Source organism: Colossoma macropomum, unplaced genomic scaffold, assembly GCF_904425465.1.
Source record: "Colossoma macropomum unplaced genomic scaffold, Colossoma_macropomum, whole genome shotgun sequence".
In the NCBI taxonomy this organism is placed as follows: domain Eukaryota; kingdom Metazoa; phylum Chordata; class Actinopteri; order Characiformes; family Serrasalmidae; genus Colossoma; species Colossoma macropomum.
The window spans coordinates 20,173,545-20,185,683 of NW_023494796.1; the positions used below are offsets into that span (position 1 = coordinate 20,173,545).

At 38.9% G+C, this 12,139-nt stretch overlaps 1 protein-coding gene across 1 annotated transcript in view; it reads left to right on the top strand.

The window, feature by feature from the left end:
* The first annotated feature begins 302 nt into the window (after positions 1-302).
* The window catches only part of tacr3a (tachykinin receptor 3a), a 44,806-nt gene continuing 32,969 nt past the window's right edge, over positions 303-12,139 (top strand). Inside the window, 2 exon segments of the mRNA XM_036583483.1 lie at positions 303-614; positions 616-671. Coding sequence (XP_036439376.1) covers positions 303-614; positions 616-671 — 368 coding nt within the window.

Below are 12,139 nucleotides of genomic sequence, written 5' to 3' on the forward strand. Positions count from 1 at the left end.
GTCCAGCCCCATTTGCCCTCGCCAGTTTACCAGCGCTAGAATTAATCAATCTCTCACTCCTCACTCCTCTCCTCTCTCTCTCTCTCTCTCTCTCTCTCTCCACTCTCAGTCCCCCATCAGCTTTGGAGAGAAGCAACAGGAGAGAGCAGAGGGATCTCGTGCGCGTGCAGGACTGGACTGGATCACGAGCCTCACTGAAACCGATGTAATGCAGCGCGCGCGTGAGCAGAGCGTGTGAGTTAGTGTTGAGGAGGAAGCTTTCCTGGCTCTGGCTTTGGAAGCTCGCGCGCTCCACTCGCGCCATGGCACCGTCCCATAACGGCTCTGCGCTCGCGGGGAACCTCACCAACCAGTTCGTGCAGCCTCCGTGGCGCGTGGCGTTGTGGTCACTCGCCTACAGCTCGATCCTGGCCGTGGCCGTGTTCGGCAACCTGGTGGTCATGTGGATCATCCTGGCGCACAAGCGGATGCGCACAGTCACCAACTACTTCTTGCTGAACCTGGCCTTCTCGGACGCGTCCATGGCCGCCTTCAACACGCTGGTCAACTTCGTGTACGCCACGCACGGGGACTGGTACTTCGGAGAGGCGTACTGCAAGTTCCACAACTTCTTCCCCAGTCACCGCTGTGTTCGCCAGCATCTACTCCATGACCGCCATAGCGGTGGACAGGTGAGGGGAGAGTTATTGCAATTACACTGGACATTACATAAGAATAAGCGGGTAGCGGGTAGGTAGGTGCTTGTGTGTGTGTGTGTGTGTGTGTGTGAACATAGATGTTGTGTTTGTGTATGTTCGTAATTAGCCCTTTGTGGGGGCCCACACTGAAAACAGTGATGCACTGAATTGACTTGATCCAAACATGTATATGGATATTACAGAACACATCAAAACCACTGACTCTTTCAGTTTACTTAGTTTGTGCAATTACTATGCTGATGTATTTTATTCATATGTAAATGATGCATGTTTCTGAATCAGGTCAGTTCAACAGCAACAATTTGACATTGTGGGGACATCTGGACATTCATATATACTGTATATATACAAAAGCTCATATCTGCATTTTTGTAGTTTTTCAGTTTTTGACATAATTTGAAAATGCCTGTTGCTCTTTATGTTGTGTGTAAAGTTCATGATGAATGGACTAAAAGAAATGGGCTTGGAAAAAGTCTGGTTCCATTGACTTACATTAAAAGTAAACTAGGTTTTTTCCTTCTCCTGTAAAGTTATAATTTTGGAGATTTTCTTCTGATAACCGGGACATATATACACATATGCATAAAAAATTGCTGCAAAAAATTGCTGCTTTTATTAGGACAAAGTAAAATCCAAAGCTGATCTTTTAGTTTTAGTTTAGATGAGGTGTTGGTGTTGAAGCTTTTATTTACAGTCATACAGAAAGTCCTACAAAATAGTCCTACAAATTATGCATAATTTGCCCCTTTCGGCCACCAGATATGCCTTGGATGACGAACAACATGTTTTGGCATTGCGTGGACATTTGGCTGGTGTCCGTTTGGAAAATGCTGCATTCATTCAGTCCTTCGTTCATTCATACATGCATTCATTTATGCATTTGCAGCTTTTGTTAGAAAAAAGTGAAAGTCCACAGCACCAAAATCAGCATTTAGCTTACAGCCATGTAGAAAGTAATTGAAATACCAATGACAAGAATACAAATGTGACAAGTGTGTGCGTGCATTTAGCTCTTTGATGGGACCAAATGTCCCCACAATGGAAAATGTAATCATTGAATTAACTTCACTCATAGGTGTACATTACAACATTTCACATCAACACTGCGCTGTCTTTCAGGTTACTTGCTTATGGAAATCACTGTGCAGTTGTGCTGATGTAACACAGTTTATTAATGTAGAAATGATGCTTGATTAGAATCAATTAAATCCAAACCCAAGCATGTGGCAAATGTGGGTGTGTATTTAGCTGTCTGGGGGGACCTAATGTCCCCAGGATGTTGAAAAACATGAATATTTTGACATTGTGGGGACATTTTTTGCTACTGCCTATGCGGAATAAAAAACCTTTTAAGCTTCAGGAGAAGTAAAAGAGGCCAGAGCTGGTCAAAGTTTAGTGCTGGGTTAGGTGTTACACAGCAGCATTAAGATACAGTCACACAGAAAGGCAATGGAAAAAAACCCCAATGAAAACAGGAATACAAATGTGACAAATGTGTGTATGTGTATATTCTGTTTAGCCCTTCCCTGGTACCCAGTGTTCCCAGGATGGTCTTATATATCGCTGTTGTCGGAAGAAAACCTTGTATCTCCATTTTTGACGTTTCCAGTTTTTGACATAATTTGAAAATACCTGTCGCCCTTTGCATTATTTGTAAATTTCATGATGAATGGACTAAAAGAAATGGCCTAAAATCATTTGGAAAAATGTCTGGTTCCACTGACTTACATTAAAAGTCAACTATTTTTTTTCCTCCTCCTGTAAAGTTATCATTTTGGAGATACAAGGTTTTCTTCCGACAACAACAATATGAACATGTTGACATTGTGGGGACATTTGGCAGGTGCAGTTGTCCAAAATTACCTTTTTTTTTAAATGGAAGAGGGTATTATTAGAAAAAGAAAATAAATCAAAATATTATCTCTTAATTGCTGAGGTTAAGGTTAGGTTTAGAAATAGGTGTAGCACAGAAAAAATCAGCTACATTAGTACAGAAGGCACTGGATTATACCCCACAAAGGCAGGAATACCCATATATATGTGTTATGTTGTTGTTGTTGAGAATTTCTGGGAAGCTAAGAAGATAAGCACTTGTTCTAGCCTGGAGTTCACAAATGCTTACTTATTATGAAGCATTCCAAAGCTAGGAGAAATGTTCTTTAGCTGCATAATATGTATTTTACTCTTAAGACCACCTCTTTACATTCAGAAACAGCTTAGGGCAGACTATGTCGCAGCACTTCTGTTGGAACTGAAGACTGCTCACACGATTGCCCATTAGCCAGCTCTAATAACTTATTTACAATATCTCCAGGGGGCGGTATGGGAGAAGCAAACAGTCATTCATTCTCACAGTGGAATTCTCTACCCAACAATGTTGCCATTGCGTAAACCATATCAGTATCCTACAGAGAATACCTCATTGCTTTTCAGGGATAGAGAACTTGTCAGGGTTTATTTGCCATTTTTAACAAGTATAATGCAATTGACACAGTCCACTGGGTTCTGAGGCGTTTGCTTGAATCTGATCATTTATTATCCCTCTCTGTGCTCCAGAACCTGTTCTAATGCCAGTCATGTGATCAAAAAGACAAATGACCATGCTTATACAAGAAAATGCCACCTTGTTTTACAGATGAGGTGTTTGGGTTGTCCTGGATCATAAGCAGTTTCTTTTTTCTCTCTATATTTTCCTACCACACTGCCCAGAATACTTCATATAAGAATTCTCACTTATACTTTTCACCTCCAAAGTTCAGTCTTAGAAGTTGGTCGCATTTTCTGCTTCTCACAATCAAACATTCGGTGATGTTGAGGTCTGGACTCTTGGGTGGTCTGTCCATTGTTCTGAGTTATGTTCTTCTCAGTAGCAGCTTTTTGACAGCTATTCATCCTTTCAGACTCATAGTGTTGAGTTGTCTTCTCACAGTGGAAGGATGGACAGAAACACCTGTGGATTTTTTCAGATTTGAAGCAAAAGTGGAGCTTGATTTTCTCCTCTCTCTCTTAAAGTTGAAAGCTTTAAGTGCTGTTTATCTGATGGGCAGAATCTTAAATACAGTCCTAGAAGTTGGTTACATTTCCTGCTTCTCACAATCCAGGTGATCCTAAACACATTCAGTGATGTTGAGGTGTGGTCAGTCCATTATTCTGAGAACACCAGCAGCTTCTTTGTTTGAAGTGCATATTTTCTTATTTTTAGGCAATTCTAGATTTTTCCCCTTTAACTTACATTGAAAGTAAATGTGAAAAAATGTTCCCACAGATACTTCCTACACACAATAGAGGTGGATAGAGTAAAAAAAAAGACCAAAAATAGATGTTAAAATGGTTCTTTAGAGTGATACCACTGCTTTTGATTTAAATACTTGATTCTTGAAATAACTATTCATGTAAATGACAAGTGTGGGTGTAAAGAACCTGTTTTGAAGTCTGAAGAACCCCAGCAACATGTAAAGCTTCTATACCAATAAAACCTTATCATTTGTTATAATTTTTTACGGGGGCATTCGTGGGCTGGAGGTTAGGGAACCACACCTCCAGGCCAAGAACCATTGAGGAACCTTTATTTTTAAGAGTGCAAAGGGTTCTTTGTGTGTCCATGGTTCTATATAGAACCATTTTCTTTCCTAAGAAACCTTTGAAGCACCACCCTTTTTAGAGCATACCGTAACAATCAAGCACCACACAATCATGGATGATTAGCATATTTTCCACTGATCAAGCCCTGACTGCATGATACGTTGCAGTAATGGTCATTCATTCAATAGAAACCTCCATAAGTGGCTGCATGTACTTTGGGCATTAATGCAACTGTCAACTGTTCTATGAATGAATACTGATAAATCATGTGGGGACATTCAGCTCAAGTAAGTGGCTGGACTGGATCACTGGTGAGGCAGATACATGAAGTGCTATTGCCAAAGAAAACATTTTAATCAGCCAGCCTTTTACATCCTTAGGAAAGGAGTCAGAAGTGTTCTTTGGACACCACAGAGGAACCAGTTTTTGTTCCTTTAGTCCTTTAAAATCTCAAGCTTATTACATAAAAAGGCATACTATTCACTAATTACAGGCACTTCAATCCAAACTGGTTCTTAGGTTATAGAAGTGTGTAATAAGACTTTGTGCCCGCTGGCAGGCCCTGGTCATGTAAGGGCTTAATACCTAAGTAACAAATCTAGAGTTTAGGGAATACTGAGCCATTTTGTATTTAAATGTTGATTTAAGACCTGAGGGCATTTACAAGCCCTGCCTCAGTGGCCTTCTCCCATAACTGACATATCCTCAGAGGACCTGAGATGGCCTGTCTACAATGTTAGAACATGTTTTGCCCCCTGGCACTGTTCTACGATCTGCCTTAGCACTGAACCTATGAGGACAGTGCTGACTTGTGGAGTCGTTATAGAAGTTATTGAGAATAAACTGGACAGAGTCGTGCACTTTTGAGGAGTTAGAAGGTTAGATTTATTTCAAAACGTCGTCATACAATGATGTTCGCAGAACACCAGTTTGGTTCCTTCTCCCACAGAGATTAGAAGCAAACAACAGCTGTACAGAGTGTTATCACCCTCAACTGGCCCAAACAATCTCCCCTCCCTAAGTACCAAGGTTGTGTACCCGTGATGGAGAGGCATAGAAAAGTACAAACCATTCTAAGATGACCTAAAACGATCAGGCCCTTAGAGACAGCATGACTATTCTGATAGACAGAATAAGCATACAGGAGTTATACAATTAACCACTTCCAAAAAATCCCCCTGTGATTATGTATAAAAGAAAATGATTAAAAAAAACATATTATGCTCCAGGCATGCTCAGTTCTCAGAGCAGCTGCCTTTTTAGACAGTTTCACAGATTCTTCAAATTCTCTGCATAATTCTCTGCATAATGTTTGAGATGGGAACAAAGTCATTCATAGTTGCATCGCGAAGCCATTTAGCAATTCTTTTTTTACAGTACACTCTTAAAAACAATGTTTTTCAAGGGTTCTTTAGGTAAGAAAATGATTCTGTATAGAACCATGGACACTCAAAGAACCCTTTGTGTGAATGGTTCTTCAGACTGATGGAGAGCGTCTTGTATATGGTTCTATACTGAACCTTTTTGAAAAGGATTCTTCTACTGTGACGATGTCAAGCTTGTAACATAAGAAGAACACTTTTGGCTGCTATTTATAACCCTTTTCAAAAAAAGGTTCTATATAGAACCATCGACAGCACATCACTCTGAAGAAGGCTTTCACCATGCAAAGAACCCTTTAATCATGCAAAGGTCTCTTTCAGTGTTTATGGTTTTATATAGAACCATTTTCTTAACTAAGGAATCCTTGAAGAACCACCTTTTTTAAGTGTGTAGTGTCTTCTACACAAATATAGCCATTTTATTTATGTTGATAGTAATAAATCCATGTCCTACATTTCTATAGCATTTTTCCATTGATGTCTACTTATGATGTTTGTGTGATGTTATATACCACTAACAGTCATGATCCATGTTAAATGACTATTTTCCAACCCCCTTTTTGTCCCTTTGAATTAAACAGGCTGTTTTTTTCTTACTGTGCCTGTTCTGACTGGCTATCCTGTATTGCACCCTATTCAGCAAGCACTCCAGGCTGAAACACTCCTTATAACTTCAGGGAATGTGGGCGGGGCTAAAGTGCTGTCAGCTGGATAGTAATAGCAAGAGTTTTTTGTGACTTAACAGAAACAGTGCATTCAAAGCAGGGTATTTTTGCAGCTTGGTTTTGTACATGGACTGTATGAGTGGGATGTGGATGGTTTGAACAATGTTCAGGTACTTAAAAAGCTAGAAAATGTTGTTTTTCCTAGATATGGGCAATCTATACATCTTAATGATCTAATTATGTAGAAAATTTGAAGAAATTATTGCAATTTACACAATTTCCACCTTGCAGAACCCATCAGCTAAGATATGTATGGTTGTCAGAAACCACATACGCATTTAAGATTAGGCATGCAGTTTGCACAGTGTTAATAGGTGAAGTATACATGATACCTTGATTGTTAGCTAAATTAGCCTTGTAGCTCCAGTGCCAAACTAAAGAAGCAAACTTTTGACACCAAACATGTCTTGCATTTGGAGTAAAGTGGCAAAATGGTTCTGAGTGCTGAACTGTTGCTTTAAATAAGCTGGTGTTCATTTGTGCAGGGTTTCTATGCCACCTTCTGACATTCTGAGCCTTCATATAATCCCCCCATTTCCTTCCACATCCTGCTGTCCCCTTTCGTTTTGACAACCCACAGTTCTTTTGATACCTGGCAGGTTTGCTCCAGTCCAGAAAAACACACTACAGTATTAAATGCTGGCTTTTAGGAGTGATCAATAGCTTTGTCATGAATGGAGCTGTGCTTGTACGGGTGGTTTAATACGTTTTAAAGGCACGTGGTGTGAGTGTGTGTCGATACAGGCACTTAGGTAAATCATATTGGGAACCATGCAGAGGACTTCCATCAGATGAATATTGGGAACTACGAGTCCCCAATACAAATCAAATGGTCAATAGACCAATAGACCATATTGATAGAGCACTTAATTAGTGCATGAACGGTTATTGAGCTGGCTGGACATGCATGGCGGTTGGGTGATCGGCAAATATAGACATCACTCTGTCAGACTGTACAGCAGTCAATGGCTTTTGATGCGGGGCTATTTTCATTTTTTTTTTTTTTGTTTTCGCCACTTACCAGGCTTAGCCAAGTGGAGAGCGCTAAGCCCTGAGCCCACCCTCTGTCGGCCTGCCACCCTGAGTTAAAGCAAAGCCAGGAGATCAACAAAGAAATAAACAAGCAGACAGACAAAACAAACAGGCTTCCAAAGTGGTGTTCAACTCAGATTGACGTCTGCGCTCCTAAAAATAAAGGTTCCTCTGTGGTTCTTGGCCTCGACGTATGGTTCTCGGACAAACGTTTGCACTATATACTTACAGTAAAGATTCTTTGAAGAACTATCCACTGGAAGGTTCTTTTAAGGAACCAAAGTTGGTTCCTTTGTGGTGTCTAAAGAACCCTTCTGACACCTTTCCTAAGGATGTAAAAGGCTGGCTGATTAAAATGTTTTCTTTGGCAATAGCACTTCATGTATCTGCCTCACCAGTGATCCAGTCCAGCCATTTACTTGAGCTGAATGTCCCCACATGATTCATCAGTATTCATTCATAGAACAGTTGACAGTTTCATTAATGCCTAAGTACATGCAGCCACTTATGGACGTTTCTGTTCATTTCTGACCATTACTGCAACGTATCATGCAGTCAGCCTTGATCAGTGGAAAATATGCTAATCATCCATGATCGTATGGTGCTTGATTGTTATAGTACACTGTGGAAAAGGTGGTACTTCAAGGGTTCTTTAGTAAAGAAAATGGTTCATGTGGTTCATCTTGGATCATGAAATGGTTCTTCAGACTGATAGAGAATGTGCTGCAGATGGTTCTATATAGAACCATTTTCTATGATTCTATATACCACCCAAAAGGGATCTTCTATTATTACTGTGCCAGGCTTGTAACAATAGAAGAACCCTTTTGGGTGCTATATAGAACCTTTTTCAGCACATTCATGCACATTTTACATCAATCTGAAAAATGCGTTTCATGATGCAAAGAACCTTTTAATCATGCAAAAGGGCCTTTGAGTGTTCATGGTTGTATATAGAACTATTTTCTTTACTATAACCCTTAAAAAACATCTGTTAAAGAGCGTGCCACATGTGGAGAGGGCCATCTGCCATTTTAGTCTGTAAGCAGCACTTTCTACATGAGTTTCTTAAAAGGACTCTTAAAAGGACTAAATGAAAAATAGAACCATCACTGCATCTGTTGTAAGTGTGCTTATTCACATCTTATACCGGTGCCACAGTAGTCTAGAGTGAGATTTTCCTGTTTAAAGATGAGGAAAATGTCATTCTGATGAAGAAAAACTAGCGTTTGAAAAGCTACAGCTGCTTTGGGGTGAGTTATTGTCCCCTTGGAATTACGTACCTTTGTTCTATCTGACATTTTTGTCAAAATTGAGTTTTTCACATATAGTTATTCTGTGACAACTAACATCATGTGAGGTGTTACTCTAACTTAGTTCTATAAGGTTCTAACTGTGAGCCCTTCAGCACTTTCAATACACACAAAGGACCAATCAGGTTCTGCTGCTTTGTCATGTTGCCACACTGCTCAGTGACTGTGGGAAAAGTTTATAAAACTTGTCCTAAATTTAAGACTAGTCTGGTCTTAAATTTCATAAATGTTCAATCTTAAAGGGAATTAAATAGTAAACCTTTGTATTGATGTGGTCTTGATTACAACATAAATATTAATTTCATTATTTCACCCATAATTCTTTTTCTTCTTTCTCCCAAAATAAGACATTTTGGCTCAATGAGTCACATTTCTGATATAAAACAAAACCTCATTCTGCCTTTAGACTGAACTGCTACACTGCTACACTTGCTGGGACAGTTCATTACAGTAGCTGGTTGCTGTGAAACCTAAAGGACACTTAAACTAATGGTTCCTAACTAAAACTGACCTCTGCACTGGACAAAAAAATTAGCACTGACCTTTATACTGAATTAATTGCTTTTAGAATAAGAAAAATATGATTTGTCCTAATACATGAAATAAATGTCTTAAAAAAATAAATTAATAATAAAAATAAATGCCTGTCATAGAACTTAACTCTCTCATGATTTAGACACTCTGCTACAACAATGATTTTATATTTCAAAACAAATTATGAGTATCAACTGTTTGTGTTCCTTAAAAAATCATTGCTTCTTTTCATGTTTTGCCAAATAGAACCTTATAATTCCAAGCAGGAAATGAGTTGCTAGGATTAAAAGATTCTATCTGCATTTGGCCCATTCCAAAAAAAAAGAATTTACTCCAATAAATTTAGAGTGTCTCTCATTTTCATGTATGACACAGACCTGTTCCACATATCAGTTTTGCTATTTGTGATGCAAAATGTTCAATATCTAAACAGTAAGCAGTTTTATAGCAGCTGTATAACTGTAGGAACAGTCGTTACATCATCATTGCAGAAAGAATGCAAATGATAGAAATATCATCGGATGTGGAGGACAGCGAGCTAAAAGACAAAAACTTAGCAGGGCAACTTGCTATCTAGAGAACTCACCTCAGTTTGGCGTCTTCATTCTAGCTGACAGGATAAACAACTTGTCTCTGGTGTCTATTTTGAGTTGAATAAAAACAATTGCTGGTTTCTTTATCATTTTGTTTGACGACTGAAGTAAGAGTATCACTAAAGCCAGCTTGGTTGTATTTACTAGTCTACTGATAAACACTAAGGCGAGCAGTCATGATTGGTTGACACCACAGGGATTCCCAATGGAGTGATATATTTATTTAATGTATGCTGCACGAACACTCATGAATGAAAACTTGAAAAATGATATAAAATTGGGAATTCTGTCAAAGTGATGAGACTGATGACTGATGTAAGAGTATCGCTAAAGCTAGCTTGGTTTTATTTGCTCAATTTGATCAACGTTAAGTCTGGCAGTCATGACTGGTTAACATCACAGGGATTCCCAATGGAATGATGTATTTACTTGATATATGCTGAGAACATTCATGAATAAAACTTGGAAAATGATATAAAATTGGGAATTCTGTCAAAATGATGAGACTAAGCAATATGATGCTACTCTAAGGAATACTGCGCTAGGTTTAAGGCCTGTATGCCCCTAAAGGTTAAAAAGTTCTTGGCTTGGATGTACCTTTTTAGGAACAACCTTAAATTGGTGTAGAGTCTTAAAAAATCACAAAAAAGACATTTTTAAGGTCTAAATCTCCATAAAGGTTTTATACCTATTCAGTTTTCCTAGAACTGTACATGGAAAAGTTCTTTAGGGAGAGGTTCATGGCAATCACTCCAAGGAACCCTTATAGGAACCTTGTGTTTAAGAGAATATAACAAAAAAAAGGTTTTATATTTAAATTATTAAGTTTCATAACTAGAGGAGGACGTTTTATTATGCTTTGAATTTAAGTAAAAACTTTTCGTTTCCTTTACAGTGCTGCCATATCTTTGCCGTTGTTTTATGGCAGAAATGCAGGCTTGATCCAGAACCAATGCAGAATGTAAATATAATTAACATTTAATGTAATTACATGTAAATACTATAGCAATGTATACTGTAGACTTCTATTAAAGGAATTCATCATTCATAACATTGCTGTTCTCTACTGAATGGCGGTCATGTGACGAGTCACAAATCAGTAGTAGGGTCTTCGCTATGTTGTGGTTTGAATGCCATAAAAAGAAAAGCTATTTCCAAGCCAGCCAAACTGCCCTGGAGTCCTAGCCACTCACCACTGCTTATCCGCTCATTCGTTTTTATGATCTTGCATTAAATCTTAATGGGGATTGCTTCTTATCGATCCTGTCAGAGACATCAGCTGTCTTGCGTAACCGGCGGTGTACAACAGTGGCAGGGCAGTTCCATCAACAAATGAGGAACGACAAGAAGCTAATCGAGGTTCAACGTGTGTTGTTTTCACTAGAATCTGCAAGTTCTAGGCACATTTGTTGTGTGCGCTGCTGTTAGGCAGCAAATGTCAGCGGATTGGTGTAATTCCGATGAAATGTTTGCCGGGCGTGAGCGCATGTCGGCACAGTTTAGCTTGGAGAAGACAAGCCTGAATCAAATTTGTGACGACAGCGCTCTCACCCAGACTGTGTTCCGCTGAGTTAATGTTTAATGTTTTTGACAGAGCTGGTGTTAGCTTCTTTTTTGCAATAATAAGGCCTCTTCTTCCTCTTCTCCAGTGCTTATTTCTCATGTCAGCAGCTCTGTATTGCTCTCTAACTCAGGAACACACGTCCGTTTGGCCTTGTTCAGTGAAGCTTGTGAATCTATAAGGGCTGTTAGATATGCTGCTGGTTGAAAGATGGTCTGGTTCTTCAGAGAGATCAAGCGGTACTTGATGCAATTGCTTTTTTAAAGGCTTTGATGTCATGTAATTGTGTTATCTGCCTTGGTAGGCACTTTCATGTAAGAATGGCTTCAAAATAAAACCATAAACTACAAATCACGTTGTACCTCTGGCAAAGATCAGAAAGGATACCTTGATGTGTGAACATGGGTTGGTTTTAGTATATTTTCAGGACAGAAATGGCCCATAACCTACAATGCCAGGACCTACCAAACTGTTCTGACATTGGAAAGTGTTTTTACAAAAGATAAATTATTCTTTTTTTTTTTTTTAACCCTTGTGTGGTGTTCATGTTTTTGTTACTCAGTGGTTTGGTGAACTTATTGCATTATTGTTTTTTTTAATCAATACAGCCATAACAATTTATGTACAACCCCATTTCCAAAAAAGTTGGGATGCTGTGCAAAATGTAAATAAAAACAAAATGCAATGAAGTGCAAATAATTTAAACCCTATATTTAATT